At 37.6% G+C, this 22,942-nt stretch overlaps 1 protein-coding gene across 3 annotated transcripts in view; it reads right to left on the reverse strand.

The window, feature by feature from the left end:
* LOC124613095 overlaps positions 1 to 22,942 on the reverse strand; it is a 78,759-nt gene that overhangs the window by 26,483 nt on the left and 29,334 nt on the right. For all 3 annotated transcript variants that reach the window (XM_047141686.1, XM_047141688.1, XM_047141687.1), the window contains exons 5-6: positions 17,909 to 18,077; positions 17,472 to 17,670 (exon numbers count right to left, since the gene is read on the reverse strand). In XM_047141686.1, the coding sequence (XP_046997642.1) occupies positions 17,472 to 17,670; positions 17,909 to 18,077 (368 nt within the window). The remainder of the gene's footprint in view (positions 1 to 17,471; positions 17,671 to 17,908; positions 18,078 to 22,942) is intronic.

A 22,942-nucleotide genomic window follows, 5' to 3' on the forward strand; every position in this document is an offset into this window, starting at 1 on the left:
CAGGACACAAAAAAGTGAAACAGTATTAGATGTTTACTGATCATTATTCAGATGCATTGCCTTCATTTTCCCATTCACTGAAGATGCCACATTGATATACTAGTGGATCATTGGCTGAGAACATCACAAGGTGATTGAGAAACTCCCTGGAGTGTTCTTTAGGACCTACTTCTGTACGAGCAGTTAAGCCCTACACCGTAATTTGTTCAGCAGCAACAGTGGGGTTTAAGCAAATGGTAAAAGACAAACGTAACATTCCATCATAGGTTTACAAGCTAAAGTTTTTCTCCGTGCAAACTACTTCTAGTCTTCTGTGTGTGAATGGTTTGGATTCGCTTAACTTAGTTATGAGAACGAAATTTTCATGAGGAAAAAATTGAATATTAAACTTGATCATATATTTTCCATTGCTTTCTCAAATCAATCTAGGCAAATGAGATAGTTGTTTCTAACCTGGCATGTCTGGTGCCTAATCCTTCCCCTTCTCATCACTGACACTTGTTAAATTAAGGAATTATTATTGGTTTCATTCTAGAATTGATGTTATTTGTAGGGGTGATAGTGGGATAATTAGAAATCAATATCAAGACGAAGAGCATACTTTAGTGAAATATGGAAGAAAAGTTATTTTCATCCATTTGTGAAGCAGATGATGATTAAGTGTCAGGACACAAGTGTAGATTAGGGTAAGGTTCAAGCATTCTGTTTTTTTCTGGTTGTTGTTGTTGTGGTCTTCAGTCCTGAGACTGGTTTGATGCAGCTCTCCATGCTACTCTATCCTGTGCAAGCTTCTTCATCTCCCAGGACCTACTGCAACCTACATCCTTCTGAATCTGCTTAGTGTATTCATCTCTTGGTCTCCCCCTATGATTTTTACCCTCCACGCTGCCCTCCAATACTAAATTTTTCTGGTATCTGTAACAAAATCTCTGATCAAATCTGAAATACATGAAATGAAAAGATTTTATTTACACACCAAGGAAACTATCCCAGAATCGGTGAATTCCTGATTGTAAATGTGGAAAGAAACAGCTTTTGTTAATCTGTATTACTCCACAGCTGTTATGACTTGTGTGAAAAACATGGTTCAGAGACTTACAACTGAAAACTCCTCTTCCAGCAAAATTATGTAGAGATAATTTTCTCTTAAATTCTGAGAGGGTAGTGATAACTCTACCAGTAATATAAAAGAGAAAGATTATTTTAAATTAAAAAAGATGTTGACAAATTGTAAAAAAAACAACCAAAAAACAATACTGTTGATAAAAGTTCCTAAACATTCCACAGCACAATTCACCCACATCAAAAGCTCTCCAGTGACTAAAGCCTACTCTTGCTCAAAGGGTGATTGTCTTTCAAACAGTAAATTTCCTCCAAACAAAATAGGTTTGACTGTTGGACTAGGTATGACCTGGATTTATTTTGTAAACAGGTGGAAACAGGTTTCCACAATTTGAGGAATAATGCAACACTCAGGAAGCAATAATTAGAATGGGGGCACTCTCTTTACATTGACAATTGGTATTCAAGCATGGACCTGTTCCTGTGGTTTCATAATCATGGCACAACTGCAGGTCGTACTGTTTGTAGGAACAACCACAACACGACAAAACAACAGGACAAACTGAAACAAGGAGAAATTCAGTTTACATCCACTGATGTTATGAATTCATGCAATGAAAGATAAGTATGGATGTGAACCACCCTCAATATCAAATAAATATTTGAGGCTGGAAAAACTTTTGGATTAAGGGAGACCACTCACCGAAAAGCAGAAGCACAGAGTTTTTGATAAGCAGAAGCACCGAGTTTTTTATAGGCACGCACAAAAGAAAGGAAAGTTGTTCGCTTTTGGAATTATCCTTTGACAGTAAAACACACACACACACACACACACACACACACACACACACACACACATGCTACTCACACATACAAATACCTCTGCCCCTTCTTGGTACCATTTGGACTAACAGTGCCAATGCTTTGTTTCTTGGCAGATGGACTGGTTGTATTGGAGGTAGTGTCGTCTGAGGTGGGTAGAGGGAGAAGGATGTCAAAGGCAGGGAGAGAGACTGGGGGTGTGCTGGTAGAAAGACTGTTGAAAGAATCGATAAACTCTAGAGTTTTGCAGATTTTTTTTTCCACAAAGTGAACCTGTGTATTTTAAATGTTCCTGATATTCTCAGAGTAGCAACAGAATAATAAATGCCAGAAGCATAGTTTCATCTGTCTAAAGAATTGATATTGTGATCAAAGACTGGAATAAAAAACATTTGACAGTATTGGATCACTGTTTGTATATGCGACTATGTTGCAGTTGGTGAAAAATAGTTTCATCTGTCTCTGGTAAGAGAAAAAGTTGAAACTTATGCCACAGACCAGAGGAACGCTAGTACAGACAGGTATTTTGACTGCAAGAATTCCCAAAATTTACTGAGAGGCATTTTCCAAATACTATTCAGAATGAACAATCAAGGAAAGATACACCGACACATACATCATAATTTGCTCGAAACAGAAAATGTGCCAAGAAACCAGGTATGAATGCAGAACATCTTTCACTACGTACTGCACCGTGTATCAAGCCCTATCAAACGAAAAGAGGGTGTTAGGACTGGAAGCTTACATAACTTATTTGCTCTGGCTCAGTAACTGATTCAGGAACATCATACCTACTTACACCACCTGAAATAACCTCAGAATCTTCAAACAGGTCTCACAGAATATATATGCAGTTTCAAAGAGCTGTAGAAAGAGAATTACTGTTCAGAATGTCATCAAATATGAACAGCATATAATTGATGCAGGGGGGAAATGTCTTAGGCGCAAAAAATTGACCAATAGGTTGCACTGTAAGTATCTGAATACATCTACCAACAAATACACAGCACATGGCTGTTCCTCAGTTTGCATCCGAGACAACCAGCATGATTACCTCCATAAATGATTGCCTGTTGCTGGTAAAGCTAATTTACAAGAATGGTGACAATGTGCCAGAAGCCCTGCAGAAGTGCCAGACGCTCAAAGGTATGAAAAAAGGCATTGGTCCCAAGTCTGCTCAAGGCCTGGAAAGAATGAAAGCAAAATTCGAAGGACCGTTTCTTTTAAAAGTGCATTGTGACAGAGAGAGGAAAGCAGTTGATATGGTGTCGTCAAAGATGTGGACACAACGCTGCAGGAGGGGTCCAGCAGTGGTGTGTAAACCCGCAGTGCAAGAGGAGTTGCCCGAACGTTGAACATGCTTGCAGGCATAGTGCATAAAATCCTACAACACATCCTGCACTGCTATCCATAAAGAGTCATCAATGTTCAGGAGCTGCTTCCTGCTGAACTGCCAGCAAGACAAATGTTTGCTCTGGAATTTTCTGCTTGCATGGATGTGGACAGTGAATAACCATGGAACATTCTGTGGGCAAACAAAGAGCACTTCTATCTCCAAGGACATATGCAGAACTACAGAATATGGGCAATGGGAAATTCACACGCACATCAACCAGTACCACTTCACTCTGCAAAGTGTAATGTAATCAACTGTCAGAGATACGGTTTACCTGAAGCAAAAAGTACAATGCCCACAGTAAAGAGGTAGGTAATTCATTATAGTATTATGTTGCCAGAGAGCGTGTTTAGTTTATTTAATTATGAATATGTTCTTTTATGATATATAATGGACTTGTTTAAGATGTTAAATGCTATATTAGTTTATAAGGTCAGTAGACCAAAGAATCTAGGAAGCGGGGATGTCTGCAACTTTTGGGCACATGTTGGCTTGCCCGCCACTTCTTTGTCAGTACTGGAGGAAGACGGAAGTGCTTTTGTGACAAGTGTAGTATAATGGATTTAGATTATCAATGTTGATAGTGAAAATGGTGTAGCTCCTAACAAAAAGTACGAATAAATATAATTTTTTGCTGAAAGTATTTCCAATCCGGTGGAATTAATTTTAAACAGAACAAAACCAAGGCCATGCTTGATATTGGAAAGATTATTTTGCAGACAACACTACGAAAACCCCTTAGACAAACGAGATCTGCAGTGTGTAATCTTTCAGCTACTAAAAAATAATTCTTGCTGAAATTGTGCTGGAACTGGTCGTATCATTCCCATTCAAAAACACGTGGTGAGAGTGTTGTCCTACCATAATATACCGTGTAAGATTCCACAAACAATTTTTCAGTTATCTAAGAAACGAGAAAGATAATAACCAGTACAGTATGGTGTCGTCGTCCGGGATTACTGAAAAAGTTATCGAAATAAATTACCACCGAGATTGCGAAGACAACGACAGAATTCATACATCCTGGATGAAAATGTTCAAGAAAGTCGTATGCTGACACCTTCAAGACATCGGAATGCAGTTACTGGAGCAAGAATAACGGCGCAATAAGTCAAGAAAGAAGATAAAAGTGTAAAGTGTTGTGCAACAAAAAAGCAATATTCATGTAAGTGCATTGTTTCAGTGTTGTGAATTCCATCAGCCACCAATCAACAGAGAAGATGTTATAAGATAAGAAAATCAGTGAACTGTGAGTAAGATAATTTAGTATCCTTTAGCAAAGATAAATTTTTTGTTTTTGTTTATTCCTGTGATGACAATTGTAAAAGAGGAAAGTATTGGCAACGGTATCGCTAATGCTAGTATCACTGTAAATTTATCATACGAAAGTGAATGCAACAGGAATAGTCTTGATCCTGTAGAGAAAGTTGAAACTCGTATGGAAAGACATGTTATCAACAATAATGAATTATACGGAGGGAAAATTTAAGGCAATTGATGACACTAACAGACAAAACGGGGAGTGGTTAGAAAATATTAAAGACAGACTCGGTGCTAATGAGATTCATTTGGAACAAATGGAGAAAAATAGTGAGATTCGTTTTAATCAAATGGAGCAAAACAACACTGCTCAGTTAGACCAGAATCTTAAGTACATCAGTGATAGATTTGAAAAACAGTTCAAAGAATATGAAAAGAAAAATGACGAAAACTTTCAAAAAGTAGAAGCAAAAATTTCCAGTTTGAGTCATAATCAGATCACGGGTAAGGTCAATTATGTTGGGAGAAAGGTTAAAAATGTAGATGCAAAAGTAAAAGAAATCTGAAAACTGAAATTAGCACAGGTAGAGAGAAAATCCATAATGCATTTAAAGTTGTGCATGCAGATATCAAACAAGCAGAAGATACATTATCTGCTTGTATTTCTAATGTAGATGATAAAATTGTTCAAGCAGAAGGCAAATTTGAACAAAACATAGGAATCATTACTGAAAAAATAGATGCAAATAAGCAAATACGCAAAGATGAAGTCAAGAGTTTAGAAAATAGTATTAATGACATCACTAAGAAACTTGAAAGTGTTAGTAGCAATATGGAAACCAATAGTTTGGCAAACAATATTGGCAATATGTGGTGCAATATTCCAGTAAAAAAACTTTTCAGATGAGAGCAGTATAGATCCAGTAGATTTCCTGAAGCATTGCAAAGATAATTTTTTTCCAAATATGAATGATAATTTGAAAATTAAATTTGTGAAAAGATTTCTAGAAGATGAAGCACTGTCATGGACTAATCAACATTGTATTGAGGGAATGGCTTTTGCAGAGTTTGAGGAGAGGTTCTTAAGTAAATTCTGGTCAGAGACAGAACACGCTCGAATAAAAAGTGAATTCTTGAATGGACCAGTTTATAAACATGAGTTTAGTAGCAAGAAGCAATTTTGCAAAAATCAGTCAAGGATACTCACTCACCTAGGCAAACATTTTGATGAACTCACTCAAATCGATACACTAAAAAGAAGGCAGCCATATGAATTACAGTGGGAATTAGCTTCTGGACCTATGACACAACAGATCAGTTTTTGAAGTATGCAGACAAACTAGACAGAATTATTGAGAAAACGGGTAAACCACAATACCATAGTCAAAACCCTTTTCAAAAGACAGGTCATACAAACTGGGGAAACACAATTTTGGAAGTAATGATTTTCATCAGAGAAATCACCAGTGCAACTTCAAGGGATCACAAGAAAACAATTTCCATTACAAGGATCAATATGGAAATAACAATAATCAATTTGGTAACAGACACTTTGAAAATAAACCAAAGGAGTTGGATAGTCATAATGGTATGGGGAGAACTGAACAGGCAACAATACAGGAGTTAAAAAACTGAATAGGGCTCCACTGGCGGTCCGCAAGATAGGAGCTACTTATACACAAATGGAAAGGGCCAACCCAAACAGCCAAACTAAACAGAAAAATGCCAGTGACATAATGAGTAATTATTTTAAGGAGAAGTGTTATCCCATTAATGTGGTATCTGTTACAAATAATATGTCATACAAATAAACAAGAAACAAAAGGTAAGTTATTTAAAGACACTGCTTGCTTGGAGAACCGTGAAGAAGAATTAAACTTAGATTTACTCTATGAGTGGGCTGAGAGGGACACCTTGCTGGAAAATAGTTGTTCAAATGATCAAAGTGTGTTAGGAATTAGAGAACTTATGGAAGAGTCTGGTGGGCTAGGAATGAAAATTGCACATAGTAAAGATGATTTAAATGTGTATCTGCATATTGAAGGTAAGGGTGCAGAGGATCCAGAGGATAATTTTTGTGGTGTTGATTGGGAAGAAAAGGAGACTGAGGATAGCAGTGAAGAAAGATGTTTTATTGGTGTAAGTGAGTAGTTGGGAGCTTTAGGGACTACTAATATAAAATAGGATAGTAATGCAATTAGTGAGGTACACATGAACACAGTTGACAATTTGAATGATAAGGATGTCAGAATTTTAGCCAATGAGCTATTTGATCTTAATACATGTAAGAAAAACAATGAGAGGGAATTGACAGCAGGTAATCTTAACAGCATTAAGGGAGTAGATGATGAAATGTCAGATAGTGAGCAATTTTTGCTTAGCTTATGGATTAACAGTAGTGCCATTAAGGATGATGAAAATTTCAGAAAGGTAACACTTGATATATATGAAACTTTGTATCCAGAATGGTGGCATAGAATTAAGTACCACATTTCACAAATGTTAAGAGATAAATATAAAGGAAAGACACACAATATCACAAATGAATGTAGTTGGATTAAAGAAAAATTCAGGAATAGTAACCAGGCCAAAGAAAAGGCAATCACGGTAATAAAAGCATATAACCCTGGAAGTAATGATACAGGTAAAGACACTAGAAAGGGATATGGGTTTTAGTGAAACTGAAGATGACTTATTACATGAGAATATTAATAAAAAATTTTACTTTGATGTAACCAGTCCATTTATTGATGTACAGATAGATCATGGAAAGGAAAGTATTTAGTGGACACAGGAAGTCAAATATCTGGGATATCAGAATCATTAAGTAAAAAACTGAAAACTAATAAGGGTTATGTTGAGTTACCTGTAGCAGGAATTAAAATAACAGGTGCTGCTGGGAGGCACAGTAAATCAGTAAGGAGTCAGGCTTTTATTACTTTTGAAATTGAAGGAGTATCATGGTCACATGGGTGTCTCATTATTCCTGATCTCTCAGAGGATTTGATCCTAGGCATGCCTTGGATAATAAAAGTGCAGCATTTGACTGGGTAGGACAGAAATTAATGATGACTCTACCAAGTGGTTAAGTCATTGCTATGAAACTTCTTACATCAAATGTGTCGAGTATGAATAAGACTGTGAACAGTATTGAATTTACAAAAGAAGGTAAGTACATTGAAAACCAAGTCACAGATTTTGATACAGATGAGATAGAGTTTGAAAACTTGGTAAATGAAAAAGTAGCCGAAGCTAGAGAACTAACTGAGAACCAAAAACAAGATTTGAAATTATTTTTGTGGGAATATAGTGATGTATTTAGCAATATACCAGGTAAAGTAATCGGATACGAATGTACTTTGCAGTTGAAACCACATGGACCTTTCTTAACAAAACTGTAAAGTATTCCAATCTTGGAAAGGGTAACAGTGTAGAAGGAATTACAAAAGATGGAAGTTTGTGAAATCATTGAGAGTACAAGCCCTTATAATAATCCCTTGGTCATTGTAAATAAACCTACTGGACAAGTCAGATTAGTGCTAGATTCCAGACAGTTAACCAAATGTTTATACAGAGAAACTGACCGCCCAGAGAACATTGATGAGTTGTTATATAAATTTAAAAATATCCAAATTATGTCAAGCCTTGACCTAACTTTGTGTTTTCATCAAGTACCTCTTGCAATTAGTTCTAGAAAGTACACTGCTTTCTTATACAATGGGAGATGTTACCGATATTGTATAGTGCCTTTCGGATTAAACTCATCAGCCACAGAATTTATAAGAGCACTAGACTATGTAATTGGCCAAGAAGTTGTGTCAGAATTAACCATTTATGTAGATGATATATTAGTGTCAAATCAAAGTTGGGAGGATCATTTGAAGTTATTGAAAAAGGTGTGTGAAAAACTCAGAAGAGGAGGAATGACATTAAAACTAGAAAAATGTGAATTTGGTGTGTCAGAACTCAAATTTTTAGGTCATGTCGTTACTAAGGAAGGGATAAGTGCAGACCCTGAGAAAATAAGATCTATCGTAAACTTTCCATCTCCTAGAAACTGAAAACAATTGAAATCTTTCTACAGAATCTGTGGATTCTATCAAAAATATATAAATGGACAATGCCTTAATGTAACATGTTTAAGCAACTTACTTAGAAAAAATGCTACATGGAATTGGTCTGAAGAGTGTCAGAAAGCATTCGAGAAAATTAAGAATGAACTTTGTACGAACAATCTTTTACACAGACCAGATTTTAGTTTGCCATTTTGTCTTCACACTGACAGCAGTGATTATGGACTAGGAACAGAGCTATTTCAGGAGAAAGTTGTGAATGGAAAAAAACTTCATTGTACTATTGCATTTGCCAGTATAATGTTACTTAAACATGGAAGAACTTACACAGTCACAGAAAAAGAATTACTTACGGTACACTGGGCATTTACAAAATTTAAAACATACCTGTTAGGACACAAGATAGAAGTGTATTCAGACCACAAAGCTTTAAGTTATTTACAGGAGTGTAGACTATATCATAATAGATTAACCAGGTGGGCAATGTTCCTGCAACAGTTTGACTATGAAATTGAGTATATTAAGGGGTCAGAAAATGTAGTAGCTGATGCTTTATCCAGGCTACCAGTAGGAGGAGATGAGGAAATGTTTGATCAAGAGGAAGAAAAATAATTTAAAATAAGATACATGAAGGGAATCCAAGATGAAAAGCTCATAAGGACACTTTGCAATAACATCAGGAGGGGACAAAATAACGATCCTAACTGGAAATTGGTTAAGGACTGTTTAGGCAACAGATGTACGATAAACTTGACAAATAATATAAGGTCTTTAAGGGAACACTCTTTAGAAGAACAGACGTGGACTCTGACAATTGGAAGCTATGTTGGCCAGAGTGTGAGGCAGACAAGTTAATAAGGCACACCCATGAAAGTTATGGTCACTGTGGAATACAGAAATGTGTAACAAAGTTACAAGAAAACATCTATTTTTGTAACGTGGTAAAGGTGAGGAATGAAATATCAACATGCAACAAATGTCAAAGAGCAAAAGTAAGTAACAGAACATGTCAGGGAGAAATGCAGAACATTATTCCGGATAAGCCATTAGATTTAGTAGCTGTAGACTTTTATGGCCCTTTACCTAAGAGCAAAGGTGCTCACTGTTTCATATTCATCATGGTTGATGTATTTTCCAAATTAATTAAACTTTATCCTGTTCATAAAGCTATGAGTAAAGAGATCATTACAAAGGTTGAGAGAGATTACTTCAAGAGCTTAGGGAAACCTAAAGCAATACATCTGATAATAGTTCACAAAAAAACTGGAAAGCATTCATGGAAAAAACTAACACAAAACACATCTTGATACCAGCATACAACCCATCTTCAAACCCAGCAGAAAGGTGCATGAGGGAAATAGGGAGACTTTGCAGGACATATTGTAGTCACATGGTCCGACCTTGTAAACAACTTTGAGGACATCACGAACAGCTTGCAGCATAGCTCTACTCGATTTTCACCATATGAAATTATGTTTCATCTCAGACAAGTGAATCTTATTTCTGACTTAGACTTTCCACAATGTGCCTTAATACCAATGAAAGAACATGAAGATATTGTAAAGAAAACCACGAAGAAAGTAGGTGAATCTAGGAAAAACAGAAAAATAAAAGCTACCACATTCAGAGTACGCGACCATGTCTTAGTGAAATCCCATGAACGATCGAAGTTACTAACAGCAGAACTCAAGAAGTTTTTTTTTATATATACACATTGGGCCATTTGAGATTATTGAGGACCCCCACTCGAATGCGTACCGATTAGTACATCACAAGTCGAGAAAGCTGTTTGGTCTTAGGAACGTTGTTTCTTTGAAGCCGTATATTGAAAAAAGGACAAATTGAGCCTACAAATATGCCTTTATCTGGAAAGAATTTTACTAGAAAAATGAAATCCTGTGAGATAAAGTCACAGGAACAAATTGAATCACCATGCTAAGTCATGTAACATATCTCGTGCAAAATGATGTTGTATCTAGACTGATTGTCACTCAATTCTGTTATAAGATTAGAGTTCGTAATTCCAACGTGCTTGTTTAAGTAATTGTACGGTATTTAATGAATTGCAAAATATGTATACTTGACAAATGAGGGATTTTATTTTAATGATGATGCTAGGAGACAATACATGTCACCCACCCCGACTGTGTGAGAATAGCAAATCTCATAATTTTTGAAATCTTGCTCATTCACTTAAATAAACCATAATGCTTATAAGTTCTATAGTTAATAGACTATACTTTCTTGTATATGCAAGTGTGCTTTTGCTTTACATCATGCTCACCATGAATAACCATTTTTATTTGGCTGTGTTGATCACACAAAGCAGATAGTTTATGCTGGCTTCTTTCACCTCTTAATCATGATATCTATCACATAATCTACAAAGTTCATGAGAGTTTAGTATTGGTGAACTCATATACTTTTGTAACATCATTGATGATACAGGAGTTAGTGCTATGTTTATTCTAATATGAGAAAATCTTTTAACTATGGTACTATTTTATAGTAAGTTTCTGGGCAACAAACCAATATGTGTGTTTATGTAATTTATGTTGTGAGACAAAGCAGGGAGTCAATGGGTGATGTAAGAATGAACAATTTGCTAGAGTTGTCATAAAAAGTTGTATAGAAGCCAAGACAGTTATGCAATTTCTGTATCGGACTGACAAGTGGACCAGGGTACACTTGTAAGTCTGGTGGGCTAGTGTAATGTAATCAACTGCCGAAGATACAATTTATCCAAAGAATCTAGGATGTTGGCTTGCCCGCCACTTCTTTATCAGTACTGGAGGAAGATGGGCATGCTTTCATGACAAGTGTAGTATAATGGATTTAGATTATCAATTTTGTTAGTGAAAATGGTGTAGCTCCTAACAAAAAGTACGAATAAATATAATTTTTAGCTGAAAGTATTTCCAATCTGGTGGAGTTTATTTTAAACAGAACAAAACCCAGGCCATGCTTGATATTGGAGAAATTATTTTGCAGACAAAACTACAAAAAACCCCTAGACAAACGAGATCTGCAGTGTGTAATCTTTCAGCAGCTACTAAAAAATAATTCTTGCTGAAATTGTGCTGGAACTGGTCGTATTATTCCCATTCAAAAACATGTGGTGAGAGTGTTGTCCTACCACAATATACTGCGTAAGATTCCACAAACAATTTTTCAGTTCTCTAAGAAACAAGAAAGATAACAAACAGTACAAAAGTGATCAGCGCGGTGCGGATTGATGGCATCATTTATCATAGGGCCGCATTTTTTTGAGGAGATGAATCCTGTGGGTCCTGTTCCTTGTAATTCACTGGTAAATAGTGTGAGTCTTTTGCACACCAACATCATTCCAAACCTTCGACAGTGTGGATGTGTGGGTAGGATCATTTTTGTGCATGATGGCCCTCTTCCCCACATTGCAAAACCTGTGCAGTGGCTGCTGTATAGACAATTTGGAAATGCTAGAATTATCAGCCATTATTTCCCTACAGCTTGACTGTGCAAATCACCTGATCTTAATCCGTGTGACTTCTGGCTCTGGAGTTATATGAAAGATGTTGTGTTCAGTGCTCCAATTATGAACATAGCTGAGCTGAAGGCACATATTGTGCAATACATTTGAACATGATCCCCCAAGACACTCCCACCTGTTGTGGAACATGCTGTTTCTCAATTTCAACTTCTGGCAGAAAACAGTGAACAGCATATTGAACATGTCCTGCACCAGTCTCATGACAACTAGAAAATGATGTCATTTTGTTTTTTTTATGTGATTTTTCACACTAACACAATTAAAAACTGAAGGCAAGTCTCCCCTCAAAGAAAGGACGATTGGGTTAAATCATGACATACTTTATCTGTGATAAGATACAATCGGCAGTCTAGGGCACCTGTTCATAGACACCATGACCTGTGCACAAGACAGACACCTTCACCTTCACCAACCTTACGATGACCACAAGTAAATACAGTCCTTGGCCAATTACAATAAAAATAAGCATTACCAAAGTCTTTGTTTGCTATCTGTCTGAAATGAAAGGTACGGTAAGTAATGATATAAGAGTGCATAACACACAATTCCTCTTGAAGTTGCTGCCTTATTCTTGCTTGTAAATGTTCTCTCTCCATTCTTAAGCTCCAAACATCCAACTGATTTGCACATCGTAGAATGGTGAAGATGAAAGTAACAAGGCATCTCTGTGCATCATTCAATGTAGTTGCCTTTGTAGCAGCTTAACACAGACTGGCAGTGTGCACTTGTGAGCATGCTTTTCAACCACAACTTTGGATGCAAGCCAAGTGCAACTTCTGGCGCAAGCCTTATCAGCTTCCGCTTTCCAATGTTTTGCGACCACACGGTTTTTGGTCCCATGACAATTGAAAACCAATGTCATTTTCCTTTTCGTATGGTTTTTGGCCTCAGGACAATTAAAAACTGATTTTTCCCATCCAATGTAGGACGACCTAGCCATGATGGACGAGCTTACCTAACTAACAGTGCCACAACTGTTGACTGTCGTGTTGCGATCTATCTGTCATTTCCAGCTGACCCCATTTACATATTGGTAAAATTTTCATTAATTTTTTTCCTTCCGTGACATTTCTCCTTGCAGCAATAATATGCCTCTCAAATTTGACATCATTCTGGGCAGTGGTTCTCTTTCTACAGTATGTTGAAATGGAAATTATGGACACCTTGTATAAATGAAGCTAGAGGGGCTAAAGATGAGAGCAGTCTACGTACCTTAGGCAGTGAAAACAGACAAATCCACAGCTTACTGTAATGTGTTGTTAGGGATAGTGAATAAACATTTCACAAAACCCCCCCCTAAGGTGTATTTATTCACTGACACCAGTTCCAGTCAAGCAAACATCATCAAGCCATGAATGAACATTAAATCATGTTAAAGGGCAGTTCATTGGTGTCAAATAAGTGATTATTAACAGCTGCAGCATCTGCCATTTCTATGTGCATCTTATCTATCATACATTTTTGCATAGTTACTAAGTCTACAAATCTTTAGTCTGTTGGAGTGTTTTGTACTCTGGTCATAATCATATCATAAACTGAGAGTCTATTTTCCACATTCATTAATGGTATGTTTGACCACTGTTCTAAACAAAATTTGTTCTTTTAAATACATTTCAAAACTGCAAAACACTGCAATTAGAATCAGTTTGGATGTAAACCTCTAAGATCTCCGGTGTTGTCCTTTACTGTCTATGCACTTACATTACGGAAACCCTTATATTTTTCAAAATAAATGTAATATAGGTAATGACTGCAGACTACAAAAAAGTGTGTGTGTGTGTGGGGGGGGGGGGGGAGGGGGAGGGAGGGGGGGGGGGGGAGAGAGAGAGAGAGAGAGAGAGAGAGAGAGAGAGAGAGAGAAATGTTATTCATGATCACTTTACCAGACAAAACAAAAACTTACACAGGACCCAAATCAACACATTCCAGTGCCAAAACAGTGGTTTCCACAAGCGAGTAAAACTTTATAACAAACATCTTACAAGGGAACCTCCCCATCGCACCCCCCTCAGATTTGGCACAGTGAATAGGCCTTGAAAAACTGAACACAGATCAATCTAGTAAACAGGAAGAAGTTGTGTGGAACTATGAAAAAAATAAGCAAAATATACAAACTGAATAGTCCATGCGTAAAATACGCAACATAAAGCAAAGAGAACAAAGGAGCGCCGTGGACTCAGGGTTAGCGTGCGCAGCTGCGAAATGAAAGGTCCTTGGTTCAAGTCTTCCCTGGAGTGAATATTTTAATTTTTTACTTTCAGTTTATCTGACAAAGTCTTATGTTTTCATCACTTTTTTGGGAGTGATTATCACATCCACAAGAAAACCTAAATCTACCAAGGTAGAAGAATCTTTTTACCCATTCGCCAAGTGTACAAGTTAGGTGGGTCGACAACATATTCCTGTCATGTGACGCATATGCCGTCACCAGTGTCGTATAGAATATATCAGACGTGTTTTCCTGTGGAGGAATCGGTTGACCTATGACCTTGCGATCAAATGTTGTCGGTTCCCATTGGAGAGGCACGTCCTTTCGTCTACTAATCGCACGGTTTTGCGGTGCGGTCGCAAACCACAGACACTTAACTTATTACAGTGAACAGAGACGTCAATGAACGAACGGACAGAGCATACTTTGCGAAAATAAAATTTTACTCAAGGGAAGACTTGAACCAAGGACCCCATGTTCCGCAGCTGCTTACGCTAACCACGGGACCACGGCGCTCGTATACTCACACTATCCTTGATCTTGCATATCTTGCGCATGGACTACTCAGTTTGTATACTTTGATTATTTTTTTCATAGTTCCACAAAACTTCTTCCTGTTTTCTCGATTGATCTGTGTTCAGTTTTTCAAGGCCTATCCACTGTGCCAACTTACAACTAAATCTGAGTGGGGGTGCGATGGGGAGGTTCCCTTGTTAGAAACACAAAAACAATTACTAAGCTCAAAACCTTTGGAAAATCTTTAAAGATATATTTACTGCATCACTGATTTTACTCAACTACAGAATAGATAAATTTATGAAGTGTGCTACATAAATACTAAATGTTTGAACTGAATTATTCTGATCTCAAATAAGTACACATAGAAGTCTTTCATCTGTATACTTATAAATTGACTTGTGCAATGGCTTAAGCCTCAGCTGTAAACAACACTCTAGAACAAATATGAAAAACAATACTGATAAAGAATAGCACAGTCTAGAAAAATTGATCAAGGAAGGTGCTGATGAAGCAGTTGGTGAAAAGAAAAAGATAGGAAATGAAAAGGTTTACAAATTTGTGATGAAGCGACAGAAGTGGTTAATCAACAAAAAACAAGAATCTTATCTTAAACAATGGAATATTCCAGTCCGAGCTGCCAGAGAATGCAGCCATATGTGCATGAGGCGTGCTTGCTTGTGTGGACAAACATGTGTAAGTGTTTCCTTTTCTGCCGAAGGTTTTGGCCAAAAGCTAATGCGTAAGCGTAAGCGTCTTTTTGTCGTGCCTGTCTGCAACTCAACATGTCATCCTTATAGTAAGAATCTTAAATTAAATAATTGAGCAGCGATCCATCTGAAGAAACTCACCATATTTGTCAACAAAAACTAAATAACATTAAGAAAACAATAAAAAAAGCCCATCAAGATTCATGGGAATATTTATAGGTGTAACGGAAAATAGTACTCATGGGGGCAAACAGTAGCCTACAAAAGAATCAAAATGCTCAGTAAATCAGAAAGACAGTGGATTGTTATAAATAATATAAAAGAACTGGGTAATCAATTACAATAAAATATGGTATGAAGATTTAAATTCTGTTCAAAGTTAAAACAGATGAAAGAGACATGGATGCAATGGATGATCTAGATTTGGAAGAACTCACAGACGTCATGAGAGACAAGTAAGTGACATACGAAATGGGCTTCTATAGTATGGTGGTTTGCCTCACAGCTCACATTTTTATGACCACCTAGTATGCATTGGAAAAGTAGTAGTACTACCATGGCCGTGGCAGCAGACAAATATAATTTCATGAAATGTATTCGCAGTTGTGCATATGAACCACCTTCAGCTGTAGAGTGGAATGAAGAGAATGAAAACTAGTGCTGGGTTTGGACTCAAACACAGATTCCTCACTTTATGCAAGTGGCTGCCTCTTAACTGCTTCAGCTGTGTGAGCACGACTCACGGACAGAACCCAACTTCCATACATTGTCGTTCATGTGTCTTACCTGTACTTATAAATCCCTTTAATGCTATTCCTACACAGGGGAGACATTTTATTTGGAAGTCACAAGCCCGGTGTTGGCTGATAAATACAAATTGCAGGGCCTCTGTTGTGAAGAAGTATGATGTAATGTTCCTTCGGACATGCACACATTCACAGAGAAGCGTTGAAATCAGGAACTGTTGAGTGTCCGAATAACTGTTAGATTAACAGTGGCCAAAGTCAAAGCAACATATGGAATCACCACTGTACACTCCAGAAAATATCTAGCACAGTGTGAGGTAGGTTGCATGAGTCACTCAATGCCAAATAGCAGCCTGAGCACAAGTAACTTAGCGAGCAGGTAGTCAGATAACTGATAATGATACAGTGGCCGAAATTGCAAGTAACAACAACCTCTGCAGCAGTTAGAGAGTTAATATGTTGTGACAAATGAAAATTTGGATAAAGTTGTAAAATTGTAAGTTGAACCCATTTCCTGTGTACAGGGATACGTGATGCTTCCTACTGTCTTATTACACCCTTAATTACACCCCTCTTCGTTATACTTCAAACACTCAACTTCTATTTCTCTATCAGTGAATGTCTCCTTGTTTGTCTGTTCTAATAATTTCATGCACTTCATCCCCCATTCCCAATGCATTTTATCAGCTTTTGTCTGCTCTCTCTTTCTTTCTTTTAGCAACCCGTGATTTCATTTGAGGTTAGTTTCATCTCTGAAATATCAGTAACTGCCAGCTATCCCCCCCCCCCCCATGCTCTACGCTATCTTTCCCTTTCTTTCTACTCCCTATCTTTCCCTCTCTCTTGCCTAAGGAACTGTTCTGACAGCTAAAGAATCACCTATGCTTGTAATCTGAGTCCCTGCCCTGCTACAATTGTTTGTTCAGCTTGTTGGTAAATGAGCCTTTCTTTTACTAGGTATGTTTTCTATGCTTCCTGGAGTTCTTCCTCTACACTCTTCCCCTATCAATTTCTGTTTGGGAATTGAAAAAAAGCATTTTATTTCACAATTTTCAAGATTCTGTGAATCTTTTAAATGATGTTGTTAAATCTAATATCTTAATTACTTATGGCAATATAAAATTTTTATCTATCTCAGGCATACTCACCTACACATATGTTGCAGACTTTGAACTTGCTTGAAGCGAGACACCGGATGCAATAGCTGCACTCGCATCGGGCCCAGTACTGGTCTACGATGCAGAAAGAATAAATAACGCCCACTTCTTGAGTGTTCTACTGCATTTTCGATGAAATCCACAATAGTATGACTTTTGAATTTTGTACAACTTCCAAAGCTAAAATTTCCTACGAGAAAAACAATGAAATTCGATGCCAAATTACAAAGTATAACCACAAATATAATGTATAATAAATGTAATGGTTATTTCACACGAAAAAAGGCAGAAAAACTGTAGTTCTTTGTACCATAACCATTGCCAGACAACGTTATCAACAATATATAACAATATGCTGCAACCCAATATTCAAGAAAGGTCAAATATGTAAACACTTTACAAAAAACGACATCTAATATTAGACATACCTTGATCATGTTCTATCCTAACATGACGAATGCAACCATGCAGTTTAAAAGTGAGTGAGAAGATGTAGTGATCATCACTACTATCACGAACAATAAATGACCCATCCGGCTCGTTTGACAGAATTTTTTCAGCTGCCTCTCCAGAAATTGGACCCCAATACCAACCGTACTGCAAGACAAGATGTAATAAATAAGCTGTATAAAATGAGCTAAGACTAATTTATGGGAAGGATGTGGGACATCATGTTTCTATGAACCAATTATGCAGAGTATAACTGGAGAACAACTCAAAATTAAAATGGGAAACTATACCATTCCCAAACCACTATGTTGTTACTTGGAAAAATGAATAATAATTTGCCAACACTTAATTATTTTCATACACACTCACAAAAATTACACTAAAAAGGCTACTACTAGATATACAAAATGTTCTTATTGTATATGAAACGTGATAACTTCTTGTAGGATAAGTAACAATTCAGTGTCAAGAAACTGATTAACAGTTTGCTCAGCCAAGTTCTGTTATTATTTGAAAATGGATTTAGCGAAGATTGAAACATATGGATAATTAAACAAGCCACTAACAGTTGGAGCTGTTTTGACCTTCATAACTGTTACAACAATTGTAAGATGAAATTTTGTTACACAATGCAAGATGGACACAAGTTTGCAAAAACTTATTTGAGATGCAACACAATAGCAACAAAAATTGCTTTCCTCATTGTTTCATTCATCATACGTAAAGTTTTTTTACTGCTATGACAATGAGAAACCGGCCAACAAAGCTCAGACCAACATAAAACAAATTAAACACATACTTTGCAGCAAACTATCATAATATGGCAGCACTCCATCATGAGATATAGCAGTTACACAGAAGTGAAATCCGAGAAAGAATGCACCACTGTTAACCTTGTTGAATATGCTCATATTCAAACAAACTTGTCGACATCTCTAGCCTGAAAGACAATAAATTCCAAACAAAAAAGCTTGTGAATGTAACCATCACAATCATACATATTACTGTTCAATTGACAGATTACACTATGTGATCAAAAGTATCCTGGCTGAAAATGACTTACAAGTTTGTGGCGCCCTTCATCGGTATCGCTGGCATTCAATATGGTGTTGGCCCACCGTTAACCTTGATGACAGCTTCCACTCTCGCAGGCATACGTTCAAGCAGGTGCTGGGAGGTTTCTTGGGGAATGGCAGCCCATTCTTAACAGAGTGCTGCACTGAGGAGAGGTATCAATGTCGGTCGGTGAGGCCTGGCACGAAGTCGGCATTCCAAAACATCCCAAAGGTGTTCTGTAGGATTCAGGTCAGGACTCTGTGCAGGCCAGTCCATTACAGAGATGTTACTGTGCATTATGAACAGGTGCTTGAGCATGTTGAAAGATGCAGTCACCATCCACGAATTGCTCTTCAACAGTGGGAAGCAAGAAGGTGCTTAAAACATCAATGTAGGCCTGTGCTGTTATAGTGCCAAGCAAAACAACAAGGGGTGCAAGCCCCCTCCATGAAAAACATGACCACACCATAACACCACCTCCTCTGAATTTTACTGTTGGCACTACATACGCTGGCAGATGACATTTACCGGGCATTCACCATACCCACACCCTGCCATCAGATCGCCACATTGTGTACCATGATTCATCACTCCACACAACGTTTTTCCACGGTTTAGTTATCCAATGTTTACGCTCTTTACGCCAAGGGGGCATCGTTTGGCATTTACCGGCATGTTGTGTGGCTTATGAGCAGCCGCTCGACCATGACATGCAAGTTTCCTCAACTGCCGCCTAACTGTCTAGTACTTGCAGTGGATTCTGATGCAGTTTGGAATTCCTGTTTGATGGTCTGCATAGATGTCTGCCTATTACACATTATGACCCTCTTCAACTGTCGGAGGTCTCTGTCAGTCAACAGACGAGGTCGGCATGTAGACTTTTGTGCTGTAGGTGTCCCTTCACATTTCCACTTCACTATCACATCAGAAACAGTGGACCTAGGGATGTTTAGGAGTGTGGAAATCTTGCATACAGACATATGACACAAGTGACACCCGACCACCTGACCACGTTCAAAGTCCGTCAGTTCCGCAGCGTACCCCATTCTGCTCTCCCAAGATGTCTAATAACTACTGAGGTTGCTGATACGGAGTACCTGGAAGTAGGTGGTAGCACAATGCACCTTATATGAAAAACATGATTTTGGGGGTGTGCGGATACTTTTGATCACATAGTGTATGTTGTGTCTGTATTCAGCAATGGCCTGAAGTTTTAATAAACAGATATCCACTTGTTCAACAAATTGAAATAATTCAGAATTAACTCCATATCTGTGTTCAATGTCATCACCATTTCTGGGTTAAGAAACAAAAATGCTGAATCTGATTAGTTGTTCTTCCAAATCTGATCAATAATTCCAGTGGGCAGTTTTAATCTCCGATGATCATATTTTTACTAAGTGGACTCCATAAAGCTGATTTGTGTAAGGCACAACTTCTAAAAAACTTCTTCATTGGTAATATAGTACGTGGTCACTCACCAGTCATTTTACTTTTAAAAATGGCATCTTTTAACAGACATGAAGTGACATGGAACAGAGGTTAAGGCCCTGGACTCACATTCAGGATGAGTGGTGTTTAACTTCCATGTTTTGCCATCCAGATTCAGGTTTTCTGGAGTTTTCCTACCTTAATTAAAGAGAATGCCAGGATAGTTCCTTATAAAAGGACATTGTCAATTTTTTTCCCCAACCTTGGCCGATCATAATTTAGTAGCATTCATCTCCCACGACCTCACTGTCAACAGGATGTCGAACCCTACTGTTTAAACTGGCCACCAAATTATGACAAATTAACAAACACAGGAGAAGCCTTTAAAAATTCAAGATAAGTTGCATATAAAAGTTGATGATAAGCAAAAAACCAAATATTAGCAATATGCCCAACCACTAGAAGGACCACATTCTGTCCATTCTGTCAAACACAGCTTAAATAGTTTAATCATACTGTGTTTTGACCTCAAATCTGCTTCATCGCTAGGGGAGAGGGGGAGGGGTGGGGAGGGGGGGAGAGGGGGAGGGGGAGGGAGAGAATGGCAAAAAGTGCAATGGATAAAGCGTCCATCAGAGGAAAGAGCAGACCAGAGGAAATCCTGGAAAATGTGTATCATGAATTCCAAAATGGTGAAAATATGGGGCCTACCTCAAAGACTCACACAAGAGAATTTGTAACTTCAATGTGAGCAATTCTGTTGCTGCTACTGCAAATTCTACAATGGATTTCAAATTTATGTGAAACTAATTAATTTATGAAACAATTAATATTCAGTTTCAGAAACAGCTACATCTGCCATTGCTGACTGTACCTCAGTACTCATTAGATTAGATTTACTTTCATTCCAATTGGTCCGTAGTGAGGAGGTCCTCCAGGATGTGGAACATGTCAGAAAAACAACAATACATGACAAATATTTACAACTAAAACAAATAAGCTAATGTGGGGCGCGCGCGCGCGAGTGTATACCTGTCCTTTTTTCCGTCTAAGGTAAGTCTTTCCGCTCCCGGGATTGGAATGACTCCTTACCCTCTCCCTTAAACCCCATATCCTTTCGTCTTTCCCTCTCCTTCCCTCTTTCCTGACGAAGCAACCGCTGGTTGTGAAAGCTTGAAATTTTGTGTGTGTGTGTGTGTGTGTGTGTGTGTGTTTATTGTGTCTATCTACCAGCGCTTTCCCGTTTGGTAAGTCATGGAATCATATTTTATATGAATATCAATGGCTGTTTGTGAGTAAGTGGCTACCCTGAAGTTGAATGATAGTGTTACTAACTCAAATAAGTTCTTATTGGGAGAGTCTTTAAGGAAATCTACATTGAAATCACCAGCAACAACTATTTCTTTGTTTTTGGTTGTTAATTAAGTTTGAGAAAGAAATCAAAACATAATTCCAGCTTATTACATCAGCATAAACAGCTATTGGTTAAGAATTTTCAACAGTCAGCAGATAATATAACTCTACCAAATTTTAACTCAGTCAATGTGAAATGTCAGCTATCTTTATTGCATCAAAATATTCAAGGACTGAGAAATAAAATTACTGAATTAACTATCTGCATAGATGAATTAGTCTTCAAACCCAGCTGACATAATCTGCCTCTGAACATCATGTGACCACTGGTATAGAACTTTTAAGTGTTACAGGGTTTAGGTTAGCATCTCACTTTTGTAGATCAGAATATATATAAAAAACAAAGATGATGTGACTTACCAAATGAAAGTGCTGGCAGGTCGACAGACACACAAACAAACACAAACATACACACAAAATTCAAGCTTTCGCAACAAACTGTTGCCTCATCAGGAAAGAGGGAAGGAGAGGGAAAGACGAAAGGATGTGGGTTTTAAGGGAGAGGGTAAGGAGTCATTCCAATCCCGGGAGCGGAAAGACTTACCTTAGGGGGAAAAAAGGACGGGTATACACTCGCACACACACACATATCCATCCACACATATACAGACACAAGCAGACATGTATATAGGGGGAAAAAAGGACGGGTATACACTCGCACACACACACATATCCATCCACACATATACAGACACAAGCAGACATCATGTTATCTGATATGACTATCTTTTTCTTGTAATATATTTGCTTTGACATCCGTATTACAGTCTTTAATATTTTGCAGTATTTCTTGTAACGTGCTATAGCATCAACATCAGAACTGTTTCGGATTGACAGATGCAGTTTTCTTTTTGTTTTACAAGATACCCATATTCGAGTAATCCATGGCTTTTTTGTAGACTTTGCTCTAACCTTGGTAAGTTTTGGGGGAAAACAGTGTTGGAATAAGGTACGTACTTTATTAGCAAAAGTGTTATATTTTTCATTCATGCCATGAGCACTGTAAACATCAGTCCAGTGAATGTCTCTGAGGAGTGTCCTAAAATAATCAATTTTTGGCTTATTGGTTACCCTCTTGAGCTCAGATTTAACAGATTTTATATCCTGTTCAG

This window comes from Schistocerca americana, chromosome 4 (genome assembly GCF_021461395.2).
Source record: "Schistocerca americana isolate TAMUIC-IGC-003095 chromosome 4, iqSchAmer2.1, whole genome shotgun sequence".
NCBI lineage: Eukaryota > Metazoa > Arthropoda > Insecta > Orthoptera > Acrididae > Schistocerca > Schistocerca americana.